Source organism: Sardina pilchardus, chromosome 8 (assembly GCF_963854185.1).
Source record: "Sardina pilchardus chromosome 8, fSarPil1.1, whole genome shotgun sequence".
Classification (NCBI taxonomy): Eukaryota; Metazoa; Chordata; class Actinopteri; order Clupeiformes; family Clupeidae; genus Sardina; species Sardina pilchardus.
Window position 1 is genome coordinate 15,439,315 of NC_085001.1, and position 27,348 is coordinate 15,466,662.

The 27,348-nt window shown below is 45.1% G+C and overlaps 1 protein-coding gene across 3 annotated transcripts; it reads left to right on the plus strand.

Annotated features, from left to right (window-relative positions):
* Positions 1–154: 154 nt before the first annotated feature.
* Positions 155–27,240, plus strand: nipbla (NIPBL cohesin loading factor a). Of its 3 annotated transcripts, none has more exons than XM_062542945.1 (47): positions 155–188; positions 1,656–1,805; positions 1,902–2,067; positions 2,296–2,426; positions 3,764–3,872; positions 4,058–4,203; positions 4,529–4,584; positions 5,793–5,883; positions 6,084–6,329; positions 6,805–7,218; positions 7,765–7,896; positions 8,105–8,257; positions 8,497–8,568; positions 8,653–8,742; positions 8,913–9,013; positions 9,124–9,210; positions 9,575–9,806; positions 10,124–10,275; positions 10,482–10,562; positions 10,759–10,859; positions 11,080–11,203; positions 11,412–11,494; positions 11,596–11,728; positions 12,158–12,301; positions 12,674–12,760; positions 13,033–13,259; positions 14,068–14,170; positions 14,325–14,423; positions 14,656–14,802; positions 15,206–15,340; positions 16,309–16,407; positions 16,545–16,598; positions 16,733–16,841; positions 17,267–17,397; positions 18,196–18,336; positions 18,440–18,533; positions 18,719–18,873; positions 18,981–19,071; positions 20,044–20,217; positions 20,888–21,078; positions 21,473–21,580; positions 22,319–22,519; positions 23,392–23,538; positions 24,004–24,377; positions 24,839–25,013; positions 25,193–25,390; positions 25,665–27,240. In XM_062542945.1, exons 2-47 carry the CDS (start codon positions 1,742–1,744, stop codon positions 26,022–26,024), a joined length of 6,708 nt encoding a protein of 2,235 aa, XP_062398929.1. In that variant the 5' UTR covers positions 155–188; positions 1,656–1,741; the 3' UTR covers positions 26,025–27,240. The 3 variants fall into 3 exon arrangements, with proteins under 3 accessions (XP_062398929.1, XP_062398928.1, XP_062398930.1); XM_062542944.1 differs by lacking the exon at positions 155–188 and adding an exon at positions 209–433; XM_062542946.1 differs by lacking the exon at positions 155–188 and adding an exon at positions 1,508–1,524.
* The last annotated feature ends 108 nt before the right edge of the window (positions 27,241–27,348 follow it).

The following is a 27,348-nucleotide window of genomic DNA, read 5'->3' on the forward strand; positions in this document are numbered from 1 at the left end:
GTGAAAAAAAAAGGTTCTAGTACGGATATGTGCTTACAATGTAGCCTACGTTCTAGCACAATTGTCGACCATCCCACGTCGCAATGTTTTGGTTTGTAAGTATTACATCCAGGAGGGGGAGCCACAGACCATACCACCCCAGAGCTGAGCCCATCTTTGATTATACCAGTCTCCTAACCCGACCACAGGTAAATATAACTGCATGCACATAGTTATTGCGACTCTAAAGCGATTTACTACGAATTTTATTATTTTATTTTTTTATACATGCCGTTGTATGGCCATGAACATCTAACAAAAACAGTAGATTTGACGATAATGGACTGCCAGACTATGTGGCAATTTCCCCGCTGAGAGGCGTATGCGTGCGGTGATTGTCTTGTTTTGAGTCCGAGGATTCCAAGAAGTCATCGTGAGAAGTGGAGGCCTCTGGGTAATGATAGTAACATCTCTCAAAAATGAGCCGTTTGTTTACGCTTGCTGGTAAAGTTGCTTCAAGTGTGTGTTATCTGTAGCTAATGTGCTCGTGGCGGTTTTTCTTAAGGGGAAAAAACGTAAATAGGCGAAAACGGTGGTCAACCAAGGCTCAGACATTATCTTCTTAGTTAAGCTGCATAGCTATGCTAGATGCTAGTCAACTCTGGGTTCATTTATCCATTGGTTTTACCAGATATGAATAAACCGAGAGCACACCTTGTTTTGATTTTTGTGCATTCATATAAACGTTCACAAACTGTACACACTACCATTGACAACGCATTTCAGCTGCAGATATATGCAAGCTAACATACCTAGCGTTGCATTTATGCTTTAACGTTAGCCATTTAACGTTGACTAGCTTTCTGTGCAGAAGTTGATTCAAAGCAGTGGCTAAACGTGAGCTATATAACATCCTTTACAGTGGCTAGCCAGCTAGTCTATGCTAGGCAATGTTCTTCTAACAAGTTACGATTTGTACACTATCTAGAAAGCTATTGTTGAATCCATCTAACTTAATACATCTATAAGTTAACAAACTGGTCTAACGTATCGATCTACCAAGCCTTGAACTGATGATTGTAGGTTGCGAGTGCTGATAGTGAACTAGCTAATGTTATAGCTAACTAGCTAACGTTAACAGGTATTGGATGTTGTAAGGCAGTTAGCAAACTACCCCTTCTGTTGCAAAATACTGACGTTATACTAAGTTGCCCCAGCATCTCTTAGTAATCACACCGTTAGACCATTTTGTTATAACGTAGCGTTATATGTTTTCATCGAACATTATTTTAATCTGTTTAGAAAATTGTCTAGCGTTAAGTTAGCAATGGGTACAATGAGTAACGTTAACAAACTTCATCGTACATCCTTGTTACAACCACGGAAATATGAACGTTGAAATCGTAATTTTAGTAACGTTGGCCTAATGGCGAATGTAGCTATAATGTTTAGCGTTAGTGTGTGCAATTTTAAAGTATGATAACATATTGCACTAAATATATTGAACTCATATGAGTTTAGTGGTTACAAGCGCACATCTTTATGGTGAGTTGTTGACATACAGCAACATACGATGTGTTTATCATTCATGTTTGCGAAGTTTTAATTAACGAGAAATAATAATAATATTAATAATGTCTGTTTATTTCCTCAATCAACCTATGAACTTTCTGAAGACCCACTGTCATGTGAGAGGAGGCCAGAGAGCTGTGAACACTGAGCAATCTGTGCGTCAACACAATTACCTGACCCTGTCTCCAGTATGAATGGGGATACGCCCCATGTCCCCATCACCACTGTAGCAGGAATCACTAGTCTCACAGACTGTAAGTATGAGCTAAGACCTTCGAGTGAGGTGTTCTGGTCTCGTAATAGCGGGTGTGTTAGTGATTGTTTCATATCTCTCCTTTTGTTTCTTGCAGTGTTGAACCAACTGCCCCTCCCCTCCCCACACCCTGCTACCACCACTAAGAGCTTACTGTACAATGGCAGCATTGCTGAGAAGGTCAGCTGTCTTCTGGCTTGCCAGGATGAGAATCTGGTGTCTCAGCTGTCTCAGAGTCTCAGTCAGGTGTCCACTGAACACATGTGAGTGTCTCCAGTTCTCGGAGTATCATGCTGTGAGAAGATAATTGTGTTAAAATGAGTTAATACCTGTTCCCATTGTTTGAAACAATATACAGGTATCTAGTGTAATACACATTTTCTAGATAGTTACTAAAAGTAACACACACTCCACAGATTGTCCACAAATAAAGATATAAGTCACACCACTTTGCATTTAAACATAAATCATGCTGTATGTGTACCCAACAGAGAACTGAAGAACAACCTGGGCAGAGATGACTTGGAAGGTGACATGCCAGTCCTGCTGCAGATTGTTCTGTCCAGGAGCCCCAATATCTTCAGGGAAAAAAATATGCCAATCCAATATGGGACTCCAGATGGTAAGTGATATAGTTTGTGGAACTTTTTTTTCTTTTTTATAAAATCAAAATGTGTTTGCTTATTTCAAATATACACAGGAGAGATGGCAAATTCCTTGTGCTATGATTAGGGGATTTCACACAGCGACCAATCAACAATCAAGTTTACAGTGAACAATAAAATCACTGAGAAAGCAACTTTTGTGGGCAAAAAAACCCCAACCACCAACAGAATAGTCTTGAGACTATTTCACTAGGTAGATACCGTCCTTCATCAGTGTTCCGTTGAATTAGGCCCATGACACCTCCAGAAGGCTCAACAGTGGCGTCCTTGACCCACTCCCTCTCCACACTGGTTGGTTCCAACCACTGGCTGGATTAGTTCTCAACATTACCAACAAATACCGTCAAAATTCTTCAGTCATTCCTCTTCGATGCTGTGGTCATTTATGATCCAATTAGCAACATAACCAGACAAAGTGCAAGCTCTCAATGTTGGCACCCACAAATGCCCACAAACTCTTGAGTCAATCCTCTTTGTTGCTGTGGCTGTTTATGATTCGATCAGCAACATATCCAAACAAAATGCAAAACCTTGAATATTAGGGCAACAACAACAAGTACCAGCAAATTCTTTGACCACTCCTCTTTGTTACTGTGACTGTTAATGATCCAATCAGCAACATACCTTACCAAACCGCAAACCATCGATGTGGACACCAACAAATTCATTGATATCAACCAATGTCACAAATTGGTTGGACAGTTTTCTGTTCCTCTCGCACAAACAAAATTCTGCAGTCCCTTTCATTTGCCGCCAAAGAATTAAACTCAACTTTCTTTGTTCTCAAGCAAACCCACCATTCATTTTAAAACCTGATTATGTCTCTAAGTGTAGCGATCCAGTCAGGCTAGTTTTGCATACATGTAAATGGACTCCTTACTCCTACTCCCTAACACTTAAAAAAAAAGAGAAAAAAAATCACTTTGGATGATATCTTTTTTTATATCTGTGCACGTCACACTTAAAACGAATGTTTAAATATGGTTTTATTTTTATTTACTTATCTTATTTACTTAACTGTCTGAAGTTGGGTTGGTTCTGAGACTAAGAATTTCATTGCTGGACATTTTCTTACATCAATATCAATAAAGTTTAATAAACAAACATAAATGTGAACTATTATCCCAAGTTCAAGTAATAATGTAATGTATCATTAGGTCTCCTGACACCCACAAGGATTTTAAATACAAGCATGAGATTAGAGACCCACTTCAAAGCACTACAGCATGTTTAGAAAAATCGAAGATAGCAAATGCACTGTGCCAATGTAGCTCTGGTGTTTTCATATTTACAGGCACGAGGCAGCCTATGACACCACAATATAATGTAACCCAAAATGCCATGCAGAACAGCCCAGCCACGTCAAATTATCAGCCTGCTTCCATGTCACAGAGCCCAACAAGGTGAGTGTAAAAATAGAGTTTGAGACAGTATCCACCTTACAGCAGTAGGTTTTTATCACTGTTGTGATTCTTTATAAGCCTAAACTAAACAATATGTTACTGTACATTCTCTGAATTTTGAGTTATTAGAATAGTTGTTTGTCTTTGGCTATATTTCTTACATTACCTTCTGGTTGTGTTTGTAGTGGGTTTGTCCCCCAGCAGACGGGTCCGGGCGGCAGGTTTCCCCAGAACAGCCACGTGTCCAGCCCCTACACACCTCAGAGCCCAGCCCCGTACATGCAGTACCCTCATCCATCTGGCTACAATCAGCAGCAACAGATGCAGCAAGGTCAGTGCTCATGTCAGAATAAAAATCATGTTGTGTATGTTTCAAAATGTTATTTTCTTCTAGACAGACTTTGCACAGATTATAAATATCTGCTTATATGGTATCTAGCTAATATGTAGCTGCTTATGTTTAATTAATGAACCATTAATATTAGTTGGAAGCAAACAGGATTCATTTTAATTCCAGTAAGATGTGATAATGTCTCAGTTGTATGAATTGAATCTTTTTGTGCAGCATTCTTGTTGGCCACATTAAAATATGTACATTTGGCAGCCAACACCTTGTGTTTGTTAAATCATGTGTTGTCATGCTTGTATTATTACAGTGTCTGTTCTGAGCCCCACAATCCCTGGTGGCATGAGGAACATTCATGAAAATCAGGTAGGCCTATTTATTCAGTTCACATGGATATTATCAAATCAGACAAGTCAATAAAATAGATATTTAATGGGATTAATCTATTCATTATATTAATTATGCCAACAATGTAATTATCAGTGCACTGCATGGGGATGAGATTTCTAAAACCAGAATATCCGTAAATGTTTTTTAGGTTGACAGGTTAGGGGGGTATTCCAAGTACGTGGTTTTAGTGCCAAACCTGGGTAAGTTAACTCTGAGACAACAACAAAGAGCCCACTGGCATTGTTTTGTTTGGAGAATGAAGAATAAAGCCGTACAGCTAGCCTATTAGAAAGTTTACCCCTTACTCTGAGTTAACTTACCCAGGTTTGACACTAAATCACGTTCTTGGAATACCACCCCTGAGGTGTTCTCTCTAGGTTCTGTTGGTTTTCACCTGCGCATGAGTCTAGTAAACCGTTAGAATTTTGGTCTTCAGTAAAGAAGAGTAGCTAACGTCGTGAAACCAACATAATTCAGGAAGGAACCATATCATTGGCAGTTACGAAACGGTATTTAGACCACTTCACGAAAAATTTAAGTTATTTCATTAGGGTCATCAACAGGTAAACAGTCACATCAGCTGTAGCTGCTAGCAGCTACCGGTTTTCCAGAATCTGATCTGACGTTAGCAAGGGCTAATGTTAGCACAACCTTAGGTCCATTTTACACAGCTAACGTTAAGTCATCTGTTATCAAAATAGCCAGCCAACATAAACGAGTTTTAATGTTCACGTTAACATAAAATGTGTTAATGTTAAACGTCGTTTAATGTAGAAAAGCTAAAGTGACTATTTTATAAGCAAGGTTACGTTTAATCAGTTAGCAGCTATGCTGACATTGTATTAACGTTAGCCTGCTGTGAGGTAGTGGTGTGTTACAGTTAATGTTAAAGTTAACAGTCGTTCCTGTAACTTTAGCTTAACGGTAGAAACTTTATTGAGGACTTTCTTACGGTAGTTGCGGGTATCTAATGCCGTTACCTTGACGGTCCATTGCACGTAGAAGTGGTGGTGGGTCTTATGTATCCGCGATTGTTGGCGCTAACGTTAGCGCAAAGATCATCTCTGGTTAACTGTTCCGTCTTGCTGGTGAGGTCACATGATGAGCGGTCTGAGGTCTTTGAACTCATGTTGTGAATTGGTAGTCTAACCACTGCGTTAACTATTTGTATGTCATATTTCCAGGAGAGGGACCAGTCCTTGAGAAACCCCTCACTTCCTTTGAGGTCACCTCAGGCAGTGTGCTCACCCACAGACAGAGATGGAATTCCCAAAGGTGAGAGGGGAAAAAAACAACTAGCATAATGGTTGCAAGTAATTGTACTGACAGAGTAATGATTAACCAAATACATAATCTGCTCAGACAGGGGATACAATTTAACCAGTACATTCATTTAGGAAATGTATAGATTAATCGACAATATACTATGAACCACAGATGCAGTCACATTGCTCCTTCCTTTTTTTCTTGCTCAGCTGCCTCCCGCCCACCGCTTATAATGCAGTCACCTCCGCAATACTCTTCACCTCAAGATGGCTTACCAGACCTCCTGCTCAACTCCCCTGACCACAAGCAGAAGAGAGGCAAGGTGACCCCAGGTGAACGCAGGCAAGCTGATAAGGCTGCCGCCTACGACTTCATGGCCTCAGAAGATGAGCTGCCTTTCAACGCAGGGAAGGCAGGCCAGGGGCTCATGCCTGGAGAGCCAGTGCAAGAAAAAGGTGGGTGTTATTGCCGCATACCCAGGTTACCCATCCTACTTTTATCATTTTAGTTGTGCATTATCTTAAAATGAAAAAAGTAGACAGTTTTCAAAATTGGGGTATTCGTTAGCCCACGATGTAGATCTATGATTCAGTGTTGTTTCTCCAAAAGAAAGAAATGGACTGGATGCTCTGTTTTATGCTATTGCTAACTGAAATCTCTTTCTGCATCTCTAGCAATGACTTACTTATTGATCTCAGAGATGTGGTGCACAAGCTTACCAGTGACCAGTAACTTGGGCTATAGTTTATTGGGGATGGCCAAACAAATTGTTTAAGAACCACTGATCTATGTTACAATACATGTTCTTAAGTTAGCTTTGAAAGTGAGTAGGTGCTTCTGTTCAATTCAATATCCATTGTATGGCAGGTATGAGGACATTTTGTGCTCTTTCCTCTTGAAGTTTATGTGATTTGACTCCTTTCATTTCAGACAAACCGCTTAAAAAGCGGAGACCGGACCCTCACCCTCAGGACCCTGGCGCAGTGGAGGACCAACTCGGCACCCAGATGGCCCCACAGGAGACTGGCGCCGCTGATCGCAGCACCACTCGACAGCACTCCCACTCGGATGCCCAGAGGTTGCAGGAACAGACCCAGCAGGGCCCTGGAGCCTCCAGCTCGAGTCGACTCCGGCGGTCAGGGTCGCAGAGGAACATTCCGGAAGGCGAGAGAGACAGGAAAGAGGACCAAGGGATGCAGCAGAGGGACCTCGTCAAGGGCTCCGCACCCGTGGTGGTCCTCCAGAAGCTGTCCCAGGCGGAGGTGCAGAAGCTGATCAAGGAGAAGCACAAGAGCCCCAGAAGCTCACACAAGCACCATCACCACTCAGAGCGCTCCAGCAGAGGTATGTGAAGGGACTCACTGGCATAAATGTTTGCCGTTCATAGGCCTAGTTGTTGATAACAAGGTAAAAATGGGTAGTGTGGAAATTCCTGTGATAAATTGCAGTTAAGTGAGAGTTGCTTTTGCTGAGGCCCTATAAGGCTCAACAGTCAACACCCATGATATGGATATTTAACACCTGTGTAATATGTTTACTAGCTATTAGCTGAATAGGAAATGTATTTGTTGTCTTGGAGGCTCCCAAATGGCTAGTCCCTTGGGCGTATCTGTTTTCATTTTTGCTGGGTTCAACTTGGCTATGTCACAACTTGGCACAGCTGCAGTTATATGCTCATTAGTTAACAGGCGGGGAATACTGTGCCACATGGGACAGTAAACTTGTTGAAGCTCTAACTGAAATGGCAATTTGACACTGATGAGCTCTTACGAATACATGGACAAAAACATAACACTGCTGCTGAGAATCATAACATTTGGCTTCACCTGATGCTGGCGTTGAACAGTGTAGACTTGACTGTAGTAAACTCGTGTGTGTTTGTCCTCTTAGACATGCAGGCAGAGATGGACTTCAGCGCTGCTGACAGGGTGAAGCTTGGCAAACGCAGACGAGGCGCGACCAATGACAGACCCAGATATGCAGAGGTCAGCTCTGGAGAGGAAAGCGAACCCGAGCGAGATTGTAAGTAGACGTACCACACACATAACGTTGCATTATATAGATTGTCTGACAGTGTCGCACAAAACCATCTAAATTAATGTTTGACATCAGACTGCCTGAAACTCGGTTGTGTTTTTAAATGAAAAGCAAAGAATGACTTTACCCCTGTTGAATTTCCTTGACCATTGTGAGCTGAGCTCCTAACTGGTTTGTGTTGTTTTGCTCCTAGCTGTGAAGAAGCGCCAGAGGAAGGACCATGACCGAGCCTGGGAGTACGAGGAACCCGAGTCCAGGAGAGGCATAAGCTCACGCAGTCGCTATGGGGACCGCAGCCCTGACGCCTCCGACCGGGACTCACCGCCGCCTCCCAGCTTGAGTGATGGTGAGTATGGGGAATGCCCTGCCTACAGCACAAGCAACTCAACAGTGAACAGTGAACACCAGTGTGTATCTACAATGACATGCAATCTTCAGTACCGTCAGATCAGATGCCGTGTGGAGTCTTATTGTTACTCCAGTTACATGTTGAGAGTTGTTGATGGAAGTAGAATCCTGTGCTGATTTGAGAACGCCACATTTAGAATCTAAGCTTCCACTGAGGTGTGCTCTGTGTTTTTGCAGTTGCAAGGAGTCTCCAGAAGAAAGAGAAACAGAAGAAAAGAAAGGCATATGAGCCCAAGCTCACACCAGAAGGTAGCCAACTGTTTAATTTATTTACTGAACGGTCTATGTTAAGCACTTGGATTGGACGATTGTATTGACATGGTGTCTTTACAGAAATGATGGAGTCATCCACCTTTAAGAGGTTCATTGCCAGTCTGGACAGCATTCTAGAAAACCTTGAGGATGTTGACTTCTCTATACAGGGTGAGTAGCTCAGTCTATCTTGGCCATACCTTTAGCATCTTTGAATTTTTTATGAGTAAGGTGAACATGCCTTAGGTTTTTCATTTATAGCATGTCTAGTGTTTGAGCCATTCAGAATTCCAGCAGACATCTGATCCCTAAACTCACACTCTTTATTTCATGCTTGGCAGATGATGATGAAATTCCACAGGAGCTGCTTCTGGGCAAACAGCAGCTGAGCGAGTTGGCCAGTGAGTCAGCAAAGATCAAAGCCATGGGCATCACCTGCAAGGTAGCAATGTCTGAAGAGCTCAGCAACACAGAATGAATTCCATTCATACTGACCGTAGTGAATGAGCTTGTGTATCGCCATTTGACTTTTTCTGTCATTGCCATTGCCAGATTCCATCTGAGAGGCTGGTGAAGGTGTTGAGCATGTTGGAGAAGAACATTCAAGACGGGGGGAATCTCTCTACCTTGATGAACCCTGTGAGTTCTGCTGAAAATGACTCTTTACACACTGTTGATAATCTTGAAGATTTCTGCCACATGTGAAATGTTCATGAGCGGCACTTCAGATTCTCTTAAGGAGAAATCTAGAGAGAGCCAATGAGAGACGAAAAGAAAGGACACAGTGACGGAAGTGAAGAAAGTTTCAGTTTCAGTTTGAGAATTCCTTACTTCGATGTTCATGTTTCAGGTCATGATGATAATACAGTAGAAGGAGGGGATGTTTTGAAATGTCAGGGAAAGTGATTTGGGCAGCCTGAAACTTTCAGAGGAGCCTTTCGACCCCTGATCTGTCATTTAGTCACATGACATCCTCTGACCACCCGTGTTTGTCTTCCCCCAGGAGAACGACACAGAGGACGAGGAGCGCCTGTGGCGTGACCTCATCATGGAGCGCGTCACCAAATCGGCGGACGCGTGCCTGACGGCGCTCAACATCATGACGTCGCCGCACATGCCCAAGGCTGTCTACATCGAGGACGTGATCGAGAGGACCCTGCAGTACACCAAGTTCCACCTGCAGAACACGCTCTACCCCCAGTACGACCCCGTGTACCGGCTGGACCCTCAGGGAGGTGAGCAGACTTCGGGACCGTCTCCTGAGTGCACAGTCTTGTGATCTGAAGCCAGTCTTGTAGACACGGGGTAGGGAACGTGTGGGAGGTGTATCAGGAGTATAGTATTTTACAGTGTAGGTGTAATGTGGGAAATCCTTCTCAATTGTTGGAGCTACCGTTACTGCAGTACAGATAGATGGATGCAGCCAGACACACACATGCACACACACACACACACTCACACACACACACACACACACACACACACACACACACACACACACATTATTAATCCTGAACTTCTACAAACTGAAGCTTTGTGCCGTTTGTTGCAGGAGGTCTGTTGACTTCCAGAGCCAAGCGGGCGAGGTGCTCGACGAGCAAGCAGAGAGTCATCATCATGCTCTACAACAAAGTGTGCGACGTTGTGAGCAGCATCGCTGAGCTGGTGGATATCCAGCTGTTGACAGACACCACAGTCCTGCAGGTATGTGCCTCTGGGTTCTCACCTCTCTTCCTCTGTTTCTACCTCTTTCTCTTTTTCTTATTTTTTCATTTTTTTTTAAATCTCTCTGTTTGTGTGTCTCCCTCTGCCTTGGTGTGTCTGTCACTCCTCCATCCTTCTCACTCTGTCCCTCCCTTCTCGCCAGCGATCTGTGTGCTTAATGGTCTCGCGCTCTTCCTTCCTGACAGGTGTCCTCCATGGGCATCACGCCCTTCTTTGTGGAAAATATCAGTGAGATGCAGCTGTGCTCCATCAAGCTGGTGACCGTGGTGAGTTTCCTCCTCAAAGCCTCAGTGAGCTCAGGAAAAACAACCAGTACGCTGCAGTCCCAGTCAGCACTTGCACACAGACCCGAAAGGCCCTCTGAGGCGCGCTGAAAGCAGTAACCACATACTTGGGCACACTAGGGTGTCATCACGCTGTCATCATCCCTCGCTCACTGACTTTGTTCTGGTGCCCAATCAGGTGTTCTCCCGCTACGAGAAGCACAGACAGCTGATCCTGGAGGAGATTTTCACCTCCCTGGCCAGACTGCCCACCAGCAAGCGCAGCCTTAGGAACTTCAGGTGACCACCAACCACCACGCACCACACACTCCCACCCCACCCAGTCCCAGCCGGACACCCCCCCCAACACCCCAACACACACACACACACACACACTGACTGTCACGCTGTGCTTCACATCCTCCTCCCTACCGCAGTGTTGCACCCAGTAGATGTTTAGCAGATGGTTAGGCGGCGAGACACTAACGCAGAGCTGTGTTGACGGGCTGTGTGCTGACAGGCTGAACAGCAGCGACGCGGACGGCGAGTCCGTGCACATCCAGATGGTGACGGCGCTGGTGCTGCAGCTCATCCACTGCGTGGTCCATCTGCCCTCCGACCAGGACTCCATTGAGGAGAGTAAGGTAAGAATCCCCACGGACACTCACTGGTCCATCAGCCCCTCCAAGAACACGTTAGTCAGGTAGCAGTAGTAGCATAGCTGGCAAATAGACACTTACAGTATGACCTGATATAGGGCCTTGATTCATTGTTATAACCATACAAAATTAATTGTTATTAACTGGTAGTTTGAACATGTCGGTTAGAAAAAGATCCATTTTTTGTTCACAGATGGATGAGGACGTTCTCATCAACACCTCCTATGAGACAGCCAGGAGGACAGCCCAGAACTTTCTCTCTGTGTTCCTCAAGAAGTGAGTTCACTTTCCCTGTTGTGGCGTTTGCCATGGTGTTTTATGAAGGAGACATGGTGGAGGTTAACCCTGCCGTCTGTGATGTCTCCTCAATCCTTAAGGTGTGGGAGTAAGCAGGGGGAGGAGGACTACCGGCCACTGTTTGAGAACTTTGTGCAGGACCTGCTGTCCACAGTCAACAAGCCAGAGTGGCCAGCAGCGGAGCTGCTACTCAGTCTGCTGGGGAGACTACTGGTCAGTTCCTAGTATCCAGCATCAATAGTATCACTTTAATAGTATCCATCATATGATCCTACGGTCAATTGCACTCATTGATGCACTCATTACACTCATTAATGCACTTATTGTGATTTGTTTGTTGTTGTACATTTGTTTTTAGAATTGTTCTTAATTAATTCTCTTGTTTTAATTTTTTTTTATCATATTGTAAGTCTCTTTGGTCAAAAAGCGTTAGCCAAATGTAATGTAATGTAATGTAATCAACACACACACACACACACACACACACACACACACACACACACTTATCCATACACCCTCCTTGGAGCTCTTATTCCTCTTGTCTTACTGACACTCTTCTTACAGATTTAAATCTTTCTATCATTTCTATCACCACTGCCACCACCACTGTGGTAGCCCTAACTCTCGTTGTTGTTGCTCCAGGTCCACCAGTTCAGTAATAAGCAGACCGAGATGGCTCTCAGGGTGGCCTCGCTGGACTACCTGGGCACCGTGGCGGCCAGGCTCCGCAAAGACGCAATCACCAGCAACATGGACCAGCGCACCATAGACCGCATCCTCAAAGAGGTACAGGCCAGAGCAGCCTCCCCTCCCACACATTTACATACGGACTCCACCACTCCCACGTTAATTCAATGCAGGGTGTTAGCTCGCAAGGCAGCACGAGGTGTGATCCTGCATAAGCTGGCAAAATTAAGTTTTAGCCTGTGAATAGGGGTGGCTACGCAAGGGGAAACTGGTAATTGGTGATAACTCATTAAATGTGTCACCGGTAATTACGTAAGTGTTTGCTGAATTTAATCACATTGAATTCATTTCCTCTCTAATGAATCACCTCGTCTGCTCCCTCCATGCCCTGAGCACTGACTCGTGATCTTTTGCCTTTTGCATCCTTCTCTCTCTCTTTCTCTCTCTCTCTCTCTCTCTCTCACTCTCCAGACCTCAGGTAACGATGAGATCCAGCAGCTCCAGAAGGCTCTGCTCGATCATCTGGAAGAGAATGCAGAGACTGCACCTGCACTGATTGTGAGTTATCTTGATGTTTCTTTTGCCCGGTTGTTCTGGTCGTTGATGTTTGCATTCCTCTCTGTGGGAAAACGTGGGGAAAATCCGGGTAACCACGGCCTGATGTGCCGCTTTGGTTTAATGACCAATACAACGCCGTCTCAAAAGGACAGTTTAAGACATTTATTTATTCCCTTTCTCCCGTAAGCCAGTATTATTCACATACATCTCTACTGATGTCGGTGCTCATTTAACTCTGGATGTGTGCTCATCTCACCACTTTTGTCGTTCAGTTTGCGCGCAAGTTCTACATCGCGCAGTGGTTCAGGGACTCCACCACGGAGGCGGAGAAGGCGATGAAGAAGGGCCAGGAGAAGGAGCGGGACGAGGACGACACGGAGGGCCGGCGCCACGCCAAGGAGCTCAAGAGCACCGGCGAGATCATGCAGCGGGCCGAGGCCCGCAAGAAGTTCCTGCGCAACATCATCAAGACCACTCCCTCCCAGTTTAATACACTCAGGTACTCGCAACATCATCAAGACCACTCCCTCCCAGTTTAATACACTCAGGTACTCGCAACATCATCAAGACCACTCCCTCCCAGTTTAATACACTCAGGTACTCGCAACATCATCAAGACCACTCCCTCCCAGTTTAATACACTCAGGTACTCGCAACATCATCAAGACCACTCCCTCCCAGTTTAATACACTCAGGTACTCGCACCATCATCAAGACCACTCCCTCCCAGTTTAATACACTCAGGTACCCCCCAACATCCTTTTAAAGACATCTGGTAACTGTGGCTGCAATTTGGTGGGTTGTTAATAGCATCCTGAACCCACACAGTAAATTCCTCTGCATTTTGCATAAACCGCAGGACAGTGTTTTTATGCGAAAAACTGTCCGTAAAATTGAACAGAACCATGTACTCCTCAGTGCTCAATAGCCCAGTGCATCAGAATCAGATTATGCTTTAATCAGAAAATAAATGCATTCCCATGTATAGCCTGCCCCTGTGTATAAATCTTGGTTAATAGGCAGGACATTAGGAAGTGACCACTTGTCTTAAGAGGAATCATACCAAATGTCATGTTCCTGCCTCCTGCCTGCCTACAGAAAAAAACTGTGGGTCTTTTTCTTAACATCCTACCTTCAGACTTCAGGCACATATGGGTTAAACAGTAGAAGTAGGAGAGTGCACAAACATCAATCAAATGCATTGTTTAAAAAAATGCACTCTCCATCATCACCTTTATATCACTGCTTGGGTGTGAATGGAATCATGATTTTTGAGTACATGATTTTTTCCCCCCTCTCTTCACTAGAATGAACTCAGACACTGTGGACTATGATGATGCGGGCTTGATTGTGCGCCACCTAGCCTCTATGAGGCCATTCGCACAGAGCTTTGACATCTACCTGACCCAGGTGAGAATTTGTCACACTCGTCGACACACTGGACAGCACTGTCACATATATTTGCATCCCTCCAAACCTTTCCTGAGAGTCTGTAGTGCAGTTGGTCTGGTCAGTCCTTTCCCTGCTGTGAGCATCGTGTGTGTGTTTGGTGTTGCTGTTGCAGATCCTGAGGGTCCTGGGCGAGAGTGCCATAGCCGTCAGGACTAAAGCCATGAAATGTCTCTCAGAGGTGGTGGCCGTGGACCCCAGCATACTGGCACGGGTGAGCAAGCTCTCTTTACCTTTACTTAAACAACCTTTATTAGTGTGTTTTCATAGGAATATATACATTACACATACATGCATACATAATATTATGATGCATATAATATATGTATATAAATAAATTAATAATTTAAATTGATATAATATGTAATATTTTATACCTCTATTTTGTTGGTATTTATTTAGATTTTTAGATTTATTTGGCTGCGCTGTGCTCTTTCTCCTTGCAGAAGGACATGCAGAACGGGGTCCACGGGCGCCTCATGGACTCGTCCACCAGCGTGCGGGAGGCTGCCGTGGAGCTGCTGGGCCGCTTCGTGCTGAGCCGGCCCCAGCTCACCGAGCAGTACTACGACATGCTCATCAGGAGGATACTGGTACGGGCCCTTTCTTTAGCAGCCTGGGGGACGTGGGGACGTGAAGAGCCAGCAAGCTCAGTCTGTTCACAGTTCTACACTTAGCTGGGTGGTGTTACTGTAGCGTGTTCAATTCTTAAAATCTAAAGATGGGCTTTTCCTGTGGAACCTAAGTCTGTTTCACAGATGGTTTTGGAGAATTGGACAACTCGTTTGAATGAGAGATTTTTGGCTGGCTTATAATAACATCAATTAATCATTAATAAGCCCTTTTATTTCTGTAATGTTGCCGTCATTAGCAGCTCACAGATACTTTGTCGAGCATTCCCCGGTGTGCTTTTGTAACGTTTGGCTGACTTGGCGGCAGTGCTCTTTAGAGAGGTGATGGCAGTCGCTCATGTGTGCGCCCTGCTCTCTTCTTCAGGACACGGGCATCAGTGTGAGGAAGAGGGTGATTAAGATCCTCAGAGACATCTGCCTGGAGCAGCCCACCTTCAGCAAGATCACCGAGATGTGTGTGAAGATGATCCGCAGGGTCAACGATGAAGAGGGCATCAAGGTTGGTGACCCAAACCTACTGCTGAACAGCAGCCTAACAGCAGCCTCACTTGTACTCATTCGAATATGTTTTCTATATGTTATATATATAATGCGTATATTATGTATTCTCTTTCCATGGGAAGGCAAAGTTAATTATCTATCTTGTGGCCGCCTGGCTGTGCGAGACAGGGTAGTGGGCTAACCAGTTGGAACAAAGTAGGTCAGACACAGGTTGCAGTGAAACAAACTTAGGTATTTATTTATAATCAGTGGGGAAAGGGTTGGGGAGCAGAAGGCAACTCAAATCTCTTCAGTCCTGGACCGAGGCAGTCAGAGGGCTCGTGTCTGCTTCTGAGGTGAGAGAGAGGGAGAGAGATAAGGACAACGTTAGTGGGGGGGGGGGGTGTGTGGTCCCTGCCACTGACCTATTCCTCCGGCTTTGTGGTCGTCCTGGAAGTCCTGTCCCTCTTCTCCGTCTTCAGCTGGTTGCAGCACACAGTCCCACAGTCTTCCACAAGTAAAACAGAACACTTTGTTAAAGGGGTGGCCGTAGGCCCTTACCCTGAGACTGGTTTGATGTCGGTTTGATGTCGGTTTGATGTCGGGTTTCCACTCTTCACTCTTCACTCTCCTCAAACCAGTCTGCCTGAAGTCTGTGCTGGTCGGCTTTAAAAAGGCAGCCAATTGCCTGATCAATACACTGCACCTGGCCAGAGGTAATCAAAGACACCTGGGGGGTGGAGCTTCATTAGGACAGCTCTGGGGTAGTACCGCCCATCCACAACAATGCCTCTCATCTGCCTTTGTTGGCCTGTTTGGAGCCATGTGGGGCACTGACCCCTGACTGAGCCCTCACAATCTGCATTTGTCTTAGAAATTAAAAATCTTTTTTTTTGTTCGTTTAGATTTTTTTGTGAGAGGTACACATGTTTTTTTTTTTTTTTAAAGCACTTTAACCACTTTTGTTTGTTTGGTTTTTACTCACAGAAACTGGTCAATGAGACATTCCAAAAGCTGTGGTTCACCCCAACTCCTGGCAACGACAAAGAGGCCATGAGCAGGAAGATTCTGAACATCACGGATGTGGTGGGTGCACGTAGTTTCAGTGAACTTTGTGTTTTCAGTGTTCTGTCTTTGTAGATTAAGATGATCTTTAGCTTTCAGTGTTTCTGTAATATTTTTTTTATTTATAAATGCAACCTGTCAAAATGAAATCCTCCTAGGTTGCTGCTTGCCAAGACAGTGGTTACGACTGGTTTGAGCAGCTTCTGCAGAATGTAAGTGCCCAAGAAAATAACACATAATGCAACTCATAAAGAAAAGGATTTATATGGGCTCTACTTTATCTATAATAAATGTTTGAATGTAACTTGTCTGCTTTAATATGTGCCCTTTCTTTCTTGCGTCTCAGCTGCTGAAGACTGAGGAGGATTCCTCCTACAAGCCCACGAGGAAGGCCTGCGTGCAGCTGGTTGACAGTCTAGTGGATCACATCCTGCGCTATGAGGAGTCCCTCTCAGGTAACAGAGGAAAACCATGACGTGCTAATCTACACTAGCCATGTGTCGACCAATGCTATGGTTTACAGTGGTGCTTCCTACAGTTGACGCGTATGTACTGTAGATGTACACTGCAGTTATAGTATCCAAGAGGAAGCTTGTCACCATTAAATGTCCAGTGAATCAGTCAAGCCAGGGCAGCTACAGTAATACAGTCCCGCATATAAGCCGCATTGTGTATAAGCCGCAGGACAGTGTTTTATGCAAGTTAAAAGAAATAAAACCGTATTAACGGCATATTAACTGCCCCCTTGTATTAACCTCATACTGTAGCTGAAGAAATGTAGTAAAATCAATGTATAAACCGCGGCTAATAGACCTGGCATGTTTACACCACTGCTTTGCTGTTGGATGAACTCGCAGCGTCCTCTTTTTGTCTCCTGCAGAGCATAAGAATGTGAACTCCACTCGGCTGGTGGCCTGCATCACCACCCTGTATCTGTTCAGTAAAGTCAAGGCTGACTTCATGGTCAAACACGCCATGACTATGCAGCCCTACCTGACCACCAAGTGCAACGTAAGAGAGCTTTTCACTCTTCAATCCATAACCATAAAAGCACTATATACAGAGAGGAGAAAATGTATTTGATACCATGCTAAAGTTGCCTATTGACAATTGACAATTGATCTTAATGTCTTAATTCAAAAATGTAGTACAAATAAAACCGCTAAGTACCCCAATTTTCTTTGTGATTGAAGAATGTTTCGTAAATAAATAAATGTTCTTCCTAAATGCTAGGGGGAAGGAAGTATTTGACCCCCAATGTAACCCTATTGGAATTTAACACATAGGGTTAACATAGGGGCAGGCAGATTTTTATTTTTTAAGGCCAGCTATTTCATGGATTCAGGATATTATGCATCCTGATCAATTTCCCTTGGCTGTCGGAATTAAAATAGCCCCACATCATTACATACCCTTCACCATAGCTAGAGATTGGCATGGTGCTTTTTCCAGTAGGCCTATTAGCCTGTTTGATGCTCATTGAGCTCAATGCAAATCAAACAGGCTAATAGGAAAACATTTATATATTTACGATACATTCTTCAATCACAAAGAAAATTGGTGTCCTTGGCGGTTTGATTTTTACTCATTTTTTTTAATTAAGGCATTAAGATCAATTGTCAAATGATTTTATATTCCTGTTTTAGCATGCTATCAAATACATGTGTTCCTCGCTGTATATTTATTATTCACCTTATTATGCCTATTAGTACACTGACTTTATTACACTCAGTGATGGCCTCAAACGTCTCATTGATGGCCTCTCATTCCTGTAAAATAACGTTTGACAATGTTGGTGGTGAATTACAGTCCACGAATGACTTCATGGTGATCTGCAACGTGGCGAAGATCTTGGAGCTGGTGGTGCCTCTGATGGAGCATCCAAGTGAGAACTTCCTGACCACAATTGAGGAGGACCTGATGAAGCTCATCATCAAATATGGCATGCAGGTACGTCACCTTTTAGACCTCACAAAAAAAAAAAAACACTTCTTCACAATTTCGAGGATGTCCTTTGCTTTGGTTCCTGAAAGTTTGTGATTTTATTCCTCAGGTGGTCCAACACTGTGTGAGCTGCCTTGGCGCTGTGGTCAACAAAGTGACACACAACTACAAGTTCGTTTGGGCTTGCTTTAATCGATACTACGGTAAGCTCAGCACCCCTGACTTTCACATTTAACGCACAATAAAGTACCTTCAATCAGTCGTGCATTGCAGAACCTCTGGACATTGAATGAATATCAATCAGTGACTGTCCAGTGAGGCATTTCCAGCTTAAGAATGTGCTTAGTGAGTCCTTGGGGTGACGGTTTGTGGTGGTGCTGCTCCACAGGTGTCCTGACCAAGCTTAAGGTCCATCACCAGCAGGGCACCAACCACTCCATCATGGACGCCAAGCGTCCGATCCTGATGCGCTCCCTCTTCACCGTGGGCGCTCTGTGTCGCCACTTCGATTTTGACCTGGAGCGCTTCAAGGGCAGCAGCCAGGTGAGTTCTTACTGGGTCACGTCATCCTGCCTTTGTTGTCGATGGGATGATTCTTGTTTCAGTGTTTATTATGAAATTCACGATTTTTTGGAAAATATGTTTTCTAGATTGTTATCAAAGAGAAGGTTCTGGAACTCCTTCTGTACTTCATAAACAATGAGGATGAGGAGGTGCAAGTGAAAGCCATCATTGGTTTAGGTAAGAATAAACAAATGCATTACATCTTTTTTCCATTCCTTGTGGCAAAATGCAAAAGACACTTAGGACACTTAATTCTGTGTATTTAAACTAGAAGAGCACTTGGAGAGCGCAGACCTCTGCCAAGCCCAAATTTGCAAAGCTGAATTCGTAGAGCCACCCTTGCAAAGTTGTTCTAAATTTGAACAGGCTCTTCCTTAGTCTATGCTTCACCTTACCATCTATTTCATGAGAACCAGGCCAAGGTTTCTATGTTATCCTGCATGCGTACAGACAAACAAATAAACACACAAACAAACAAACAAAAAAACATGAACAAACTGTACCAAAATCATAGGCTCCTTGGCAAAAGAAGTAAGTCTTGGACTCACATATTGTGTCCTGAACACTAGGTTCACCACAAAGGGCTTTTAATACCTCAGCTGCAACTGCAATGCAACCGAGTGAAGAAATGTATAATGTAATTTACACGCAACGAATAGGCAGTAGTTTTATGTGCAGGAAAATACCTCTATTTTCCCTTAGACATACACCAACACAGTATTTGTGTTCCTGTGGGGTTCGTAAGGAGAGATTTGTATTTGTGTATCACTCATCTCTGTATTCACGATGTACAGTAGCCAACAATGGGTGTCGTTATGAAACCTCAGCCTTCGGAAAGCGGTTATCTATTTCTATCTATTTTAACATGACGGTTGACAGTGCTTAACATATCATAGTGCATATAAAAGTCAACTTTTCTATTTTATATCGGTTATATGTTATGTAGTATGTCCATGCTGAGGGCAGAATTGTCAACGTTTCGAAAGAAATCTAAGTTGAAGCATATTGTAGTTGGCGTACTGCAAACGCATGTAAACAGAATGAACGGAAGTTGAAAACGGTACAGATTCCCGGGTTAAAGAATAAGGTGAATAAGGTCACCTGATCTGTATCCTCCACTGTCTCACCTGCGCTGTCCTCCTCCGACAGGCAACCTGCTCATCATGCACCCCAGCCAGATGTTCATTCCCGAGGTGAAGCGCCTCTACAACGGGCTCCTGTCGGACGTCAACGGCCCGGTGAACCTGAAGATCCAGGTGCTGAAGAATCTGCAGATGTATCTGCAGGAGGAAGACATGCGCATGCTGGAGGCCGACAGGGAGTGTGAGTCTCTAATGCACATGCACACCAGTGGCGCCTGTCGTCAGATGGATTCTATATGAGTTATGCGTTCCTTACATCAGACGTGTTGTGTCATAGTCCAGTATGATAAAGCAGGCAGTAAAGCCGTGCAGCAGCCAAGGTGTCACTCTTTATGAACCTCAATCATCTGCCAGTTTATTGGCAGCCCTTGACAGTCTACAGTACAAAAGGTTTAGCCTTCCCCAAGACATGATGTAACATAAAACATATAACCTCTGTCAGAGCAAGGGCCAAAAATGATATTACTAATCCCCATGTACAATTTATTCCCTACACTGGACTATTTGAACTTTCTGATGCTAAAAATGACCTTATTGTACTGTAACTGACCCTAGGCAGATGGGTTGGGCCCTTGAGTCGTGAATCTGTCCGAGGTTTCTTCATATATGAAGTTTTAGTAGTAGAAGTATAGGGAGTTTTTTTAGAAGTAGAAGTAGAAGTATAGGGAGTTTTTCCTTGCCCCTGTTACTCATGGGCTCTCTGAATGTTTAACACTCTGTAAAGCGCCATGAGACATGTGTGATATTTTGGGGCTGTATGAGTGAATTGAAATTGAAATTGAAAGATGCGTAGAGGACCCTGAGCACTGACCTCTGACCTCTGTGTCCTGGTCTGACCCTCTCGTGCTCAGGGAACAAGCTGTCCAAGCAGGAGGACCTGAAGGAGATGGGCGACATCACGTCGGGCATGAGCAGCTCCATCATGCAGCTGTATCTGAAGCAGGTGCTGGAGGCCTTCTTCCACACGCAGTACAACGTGCGCCACTTCGCCCTCAGCGTCATCGCCCTCACGCTCAACCAAGGCCTCATCCACCCTGTGCAGGTACAGAACTGACAATTTCACTCTATCCTGACAATGGCCAGGTTTCCCAGATTGGTTAAGAAGCTCTTAAGTGCTAAGAACTTCTTAGGAGCATTCTTAGAACGTTCTTGGAGCGCTCCTAAGAAGTTCTTAGCACTAATGAGCTTCTTAACCAATCTGGGAAACCTGGCCAATATCACTGCATTCTGACAATTTCACTGCATTCTTTACATTAGTAATCATGCATGTGACAAAAAAACATCCTTGTATCCTTTTATCTATTGTTGAGTTACTTTGCGCTGTTCCACAATTGCTTTGTATGTTTATCTATTCTTTTGCATAAACATAATGACCTTGTTTATGCACTCACACGATTATTCATGCTCCTTCACCCTCTTATTCTCTTTGTGTGTAGTGTGTTCCGTACCTTATTGCCATGGGAACAGACACAGAGCCCACCATGAGGAACAAGGCAGACCAGCAGATAGTGGAGATTGACAAAAAATACACCGGATTCATTCACGTAAGTCACAGTCCACGGTTCACTGAAACATAAGACACAACTGGCCCAGTGCATGTAAGGTTTACGAGTTATCTACTCTTATCTATGGGCTGGACCTGGCCTGGGTGTTCCCATGCTGCGTGCGATTTGATTCACGCTGCTCAGGCAGCCTGGAAACCGCCCTAATTTTTGCCTCAGATAGGGGACCAATCACAGAACAGGGGGCAAAGCAAAACGATGATGAGCTATGCACAGACGCATTTGATAGACATCCGTAGTGTCCAATAAACGGATCTGTGCATTCGTTCAAATACGAGAAAAATAACTCTTGGTTCCCAGACCACGTCTCATTGAGATGTGGTAGGCGCTAGCCAGACTAGGCTGGACCAGCATTTTTCTCCACTAGTTGTGAACAATTGATAGATGAATATATTAACTGTTTTCACTCAGTCCCCTTTGGCCCTTGTATTGCCAAAGCAGTCACCAGATATAGGACAATGAATGAATCCAATAATGAGCATGCTTTTTGAGCTCTTGGATGGGTGGTTGGGGAATTAGGGGTAGCTTTCTCCCAGCGAGACTCTCCTGTATTTATGAATGTGTGTGTTGTGTTTGGTTTATATGAGGCACGCTGTGATTTCATGGGTCAAGGAATGAAAGGAATAAAAGGCAGTTGAACCTCACTCTCTTTCTCTCTCCCTTTCTATCTCTCATTCTCTCTCCCTCTCTCCCCCCCTCTCCCTCTCTCCACCCCTGCAGATGAAGGCTGCGGCCGGGATGAAGATGTCCTACCAGGTGCAGGAGGCCATCATGGCCCACCGCAAGGGCATCATCCGGGGCTTCCGTCAGGAGGAGTCCATCAGCGCGCTGTGCGCGCAGCTCTACTCCATGGTGCGCAGCAACAGGCAGCACCGCCGCGCCTTCCTCATCTCGCTCCTCAACCTGTTCGACGACACCTCGGTGAGTCGGCCTCTCCCCCCCCCCTCCCCCCCAGGACAGAGGGGGAACCTACGAGGGACTTGCCGATGGAGGCAGACCTCCCACTACAGTTAGAAAAAGGGCGTTTCCTAAAATGTACCTTGATGAAGAAAGATGTCGAGTTCTCCGGGAGTGTGTCTCGTTAGCTTTGGCTCGGCTAGTCCAGAACTCCTCCAGTAGACTCTTGATTTGAAGAGGAAAGACGGGTAAATGAAAGTAGTGGAGTTCCCTGGGAGTACTTGTGTCTCGTTACTTTTGGCATCGCCAGTGCAGTACTCTTCCAGTTGACTCTGGTTTTAAAAAGGGGGAAAGACAGGTAAATGACAGATGATTGCAAGAGGGCTGCGTCGGCCATGAGTTTTTTAAGCGTCGACTGAGAAAGTGGAGCTCTCGCGGGCCAACTCACGGCTGCAGTGTGTGCGGTCGCTCAACCTCTGCTCTTGGCCCCGTCCGAGGCACCTGCTCCGTCTACTCTCATGACAGCTTAATCAGCCAAGTGTGCTCTGCTTGTGTAGGGCTGGGGCCAGACGCAATGCTGCGCACTCACTCCCTGTTCCCGCCACTGTCTGGCAGCAATGAGACGTGTGTCTCAAGTTCAGAGACAAGGCATAGACAGATGGACAGCTAGACAGACAGACAGGCAGACAGACAGACAGACAGACAGTCTTTTTTATTAATCCCGTAGGACATTCTTGTTGACCGAATTCACTCATAAATAAATGACAACAACTACACCTACATAAGCCTGTTGCTGTTGTTTACAACAATGTTACCATTGAAAAGACGGTAGGGAGGAGTTTTCCAGTTTTTCCACGTGTGCCTAACGTGAGTGTGCTTTTTTCTGGGCCCTGCAGAAGGTGGAGGTGAACATGCTGCTGTTCGTGGCCGACAACCTGGCCTACTTCCCCTACCAGACGCAGGAGGAGCCGCTCTTCATCATGCACCACATCGACATCAGGCTGTCCGTGTCCGGCAGCAACCTGCTGCAGACCTTCAAAGAGGTGCGCACCCACCCGCGCTCACTACCCGTCATACACGTGCAGAAGCTCGCTCTCTCGCTTTCTTTCTTTCTTCCTCTCTCTCTTTCTCTCAATTTCGCTCTCTTTCTTTCTTTCTTTCTTTCTCTCAAAGAGGTGCTCATCCATCCGTGTTCACTACCCGTCATCCACGTGCAGAAGCTCTCTCTCTCTCTCTCTTCCTTTCTCGCTTTTTCTCAATTTCGCTCTCTCTCTTTCTTTCTTTGTTTCTTTCTTTCTCTCTCTCTCTCTCTCTTTCTCTCAATTTCGCTCTTTCTTTCTTTCTGTCTCTCTGTCTCTCTGTCTGAAACAGACGCTCCAAATGTCTTCTGTTACACAAGCACAAAGCTATCGGTCCGCATTATGACCTTCTTTCTTTGAACGCGCTTGCATTTGATAACTGTACAGTGTAGTCTCCCGCTGACTTATGCTGTCTCTATACCCCCCCAGTCTTTGCAGAGGCCCGGTCAGCCGGAGAAGAAAGAGAAGGGGCGGCAGGCCAACAGCACCGTGTGGAACGTGGACGTGAACGAGGAGGAGCCAGACAACCCCGACGCCGACCAGGACGACGGCGACGCCAAGGAGAAGCCTCCGGAAGAAGAGGAGGAGCAGCAGGAGCCGCCGCCACCGCCACCGCCTCCCCTCGAGCAGAAAGCCGACGCCGAGTCGGAGTCGGACTCCGAGCTGGAGGACCTGGACGTGGTGATGGAGCGGCTGCCGGAGGACACCATGCCCCTGATGGAGTTCGCCCGCGCCTCGCAGGGCATCCTGCTGCTGCTGGTCCTCAAGCAGCACCTCAAGGCGCTCTACGGCTTCTCGGACGGGTGAGCTGCCTGCCGTGACTGCGGCGCAACAAGATCCAACCTGTTGGTAGAATGACGGGGTTGCAAATCTGGGCCGGGAGTCCCAGATTCGTTAAGAAGAACTTAAGTGCTAAGAACTTCTTAGGAGCGCTCTAAGAACGTTCTAAGAACACTCCGAAGAACTTCTTAGCACTTAACAGCTTCTTAACGAATCTGGGAAACCCGGCCCTGGTCCTGAGCATGTAATCAGCCAATAAGCAGTGTTCAGCTCAAACTTAATCGGAAGCTCAGGTGTGCTGCGGTATTGGCATATAGTTCCATAAAAGCACAAATCGTAAGGGAAATGAATGAACCATTGACCAGGTTAAAATAAAACCAATTTACCAATTAAGCCAAGTTCCTAAACAAGAGAGTGAAAGTTTTCATTAGTTTCTTAAGGCCGTTGAATGACTCACTACTCTTTTTGCCCGCTTGTCTCGCAGCAAAATCCTCAAGTACTCGCCCACTGAGTCAGCGAAGGTGTACGACAAAGCTGTCAATCGGAAGGCAAACATTCACTTCAACCCTCGCCAGACCCTCGAGTTCCTGTCCAACAACGTAGCCAACGCTGAGCTCACTTACGATCTCAAGAGGAGGATCGTCCAGCAGTTCCTCGACGTGAGTTTGCCTGTCTCTTACCTAATGCACATACCGACGATCTCCAAATTAGCGTCGTTTTACTTTCAGTGCTAAAGTTGTAGTATCACTTCTATAGGCCTCTGCTGGGTCACCAAAAAAATGTTCTACGTATCATGTCTGCGGTTGTCTCACTGTCTCCTGTCGCCTCTTGTCTCCAGTTCAAGTTGCTGATGGACCACCTGGACCCAGATGAGGATGAAGAGGGAGAAGGAGAGGCAGGCGCTAACGCCCGGAACAAAGCCATCAACGCCCTGCTGGGGGGGTCAGGCCCCAGTACCGGCCCGGCTCACAGCCCCCGGAATCACGCGGCCGACACGGAGGAGGACGAGAGCGACACCGAAGAGAGGACCCCTGGGGTAAGACACCGCTCTGGGACACAGTTTCTCAGTATGATGTGCTCATTACTAGAATAGTTTACACATACTGTATGCAAGTACTAGTACTATCAATCCCTCAGAAATATTTCTCTTCTGTTTAGTAAAGTGATACGGATGTGTATGACATCTAGATCTTGAATGGTTTGGTCTCAGTTGTCTCTTACAGTCTTGTCTAATGTAATCTATCCCTCCTCTCTCCGCCACCTTTCCTGTTATCTCCATCGTCCTTTGTCTCCCATTTCGCTGTCTCCAGGCCAGGAAGTCAAAGCGTGGGGGGGATGGCGGCGAAGCGGTGGGGAACATGTCTGAAAGCGTGGAGCCGTCCGACTTGGTGGCCTTCCTGCGTCCGCAGTACAAGGACCGGCCTCAGATCGCCCGCGTGATACAGAGGACCGCTGACGGCTACAGCGTCCGCTGGCTGGCCGGCTCCTACAACAGCCCCTGGACGGAGGCCAAGAGGCGCGAGGGACGCAAACAAGTGCCTTGGCTGGACACCATCCAGGAGTCGGATATCATCTACAAGAAACTCCCCCTGACCGCCAGCAACAAGTTGACCCACAAAGTAGCGCAGACGCTGCGGGCGCTCTATGCGTCCAAGGCCACCTCCAGCTAGTGAACCCCCAGCCCCCCAAACCCCACCCTCCCCCCAGGCCTGATCTCCCCACAAAACTGCCAAATCCCCGAGGCCACAATCCCAACACACTACTCCAGCGGCGTTACGGTGCATCCTTGCTTTATATTGTGCATATTTTTTTTGTTTGTTTATATATTAAATATATATTTAAAAGAAAAGAAAGAAAAAGACAAAAAAAAGTGATCCCAGGATGCAGTTAAGGAAAATAATGTTTGAAAAACATTGTTTGGGTGCTCCTTCGCTGTTGTGCAGCTGTCTGATTTCTACTTTGAGTGTACAAAAGTTTTCACATCAACACAAAAAAATTCTTTATATATCTGAAAAGTAATGAAATGTGTAAAAAGATGCAGTGAATATTGGGGGAATAAATTAGTTTCTTAACATTCTTATTGAAAATGAGACACAAAGTTCTTTTGGAGTAATAGAGCACCGAACGACTTTTATATTAGTTAGCTCTTCCATTTCTGTTCCATTTTGTTCCATTTTTTTGTGTATGTCTATGCTGTACTATAACAGAGATATACTTTTTTGATGTAATTTATTGACGAAAACCCTACGCATGCAGTACCTCTGAGCTACTCGAAGGGTTCCTTTTGTAAATGTACCTTTTGTTGTATTTAGTCTCTCTGGTTATCAAAAAGAAACAAAGACAAAAAAAAATCAAGCACTTGTGGCAGTACACACATACTGCAATTAATTTTTTACTTGCATTTTTGTTATTATTGTTTAATTTTTTTTGCTTTGGCTTCCCTGGGGGCCAATATAGCCTCTGTAAGCTATGGGTGGAGTGGATATATTCAGCACACTGTTTCAGTTTAAAGAAAGAAAAAAACAGAATAAAAATACTGTGTGCTTTTTTTTTCTCTCTGATCCCCATCATATCTGTCTCCCTTTTGCGTTACTGGAGTGCATAGGCCGTCGGCTTTTGTACGACACTAATTTGCCAACTGTTGGAAATCAAAACCGAAAAACCTCCTACCTCACATACCCTAGGTCTTAACGTGTGAGCAGAAGAGTAGAAGGTTGACAGTGTTCTCTTTGCAGCTAGTTTGATATTTAAAACAAGGACATTTATTTAAGCTTATGATAATATGATCGGAATGGTTTTATATGAAAGTATAGTTCTTTTTAGCCACGTAGTTGAACTCTTGTATGGATTTTGGCAAAGAGCTATTAAAATAATATTGTAACTTAACAGACGCCTATCTTGCTTCTTTCTTTTCCTATGCAGTGCTGTGTCAATGTCTTCATGTGAGGCCTTTTTATATTTGTTTGAACAGTATTGACTAGTTTATGCTGTCTC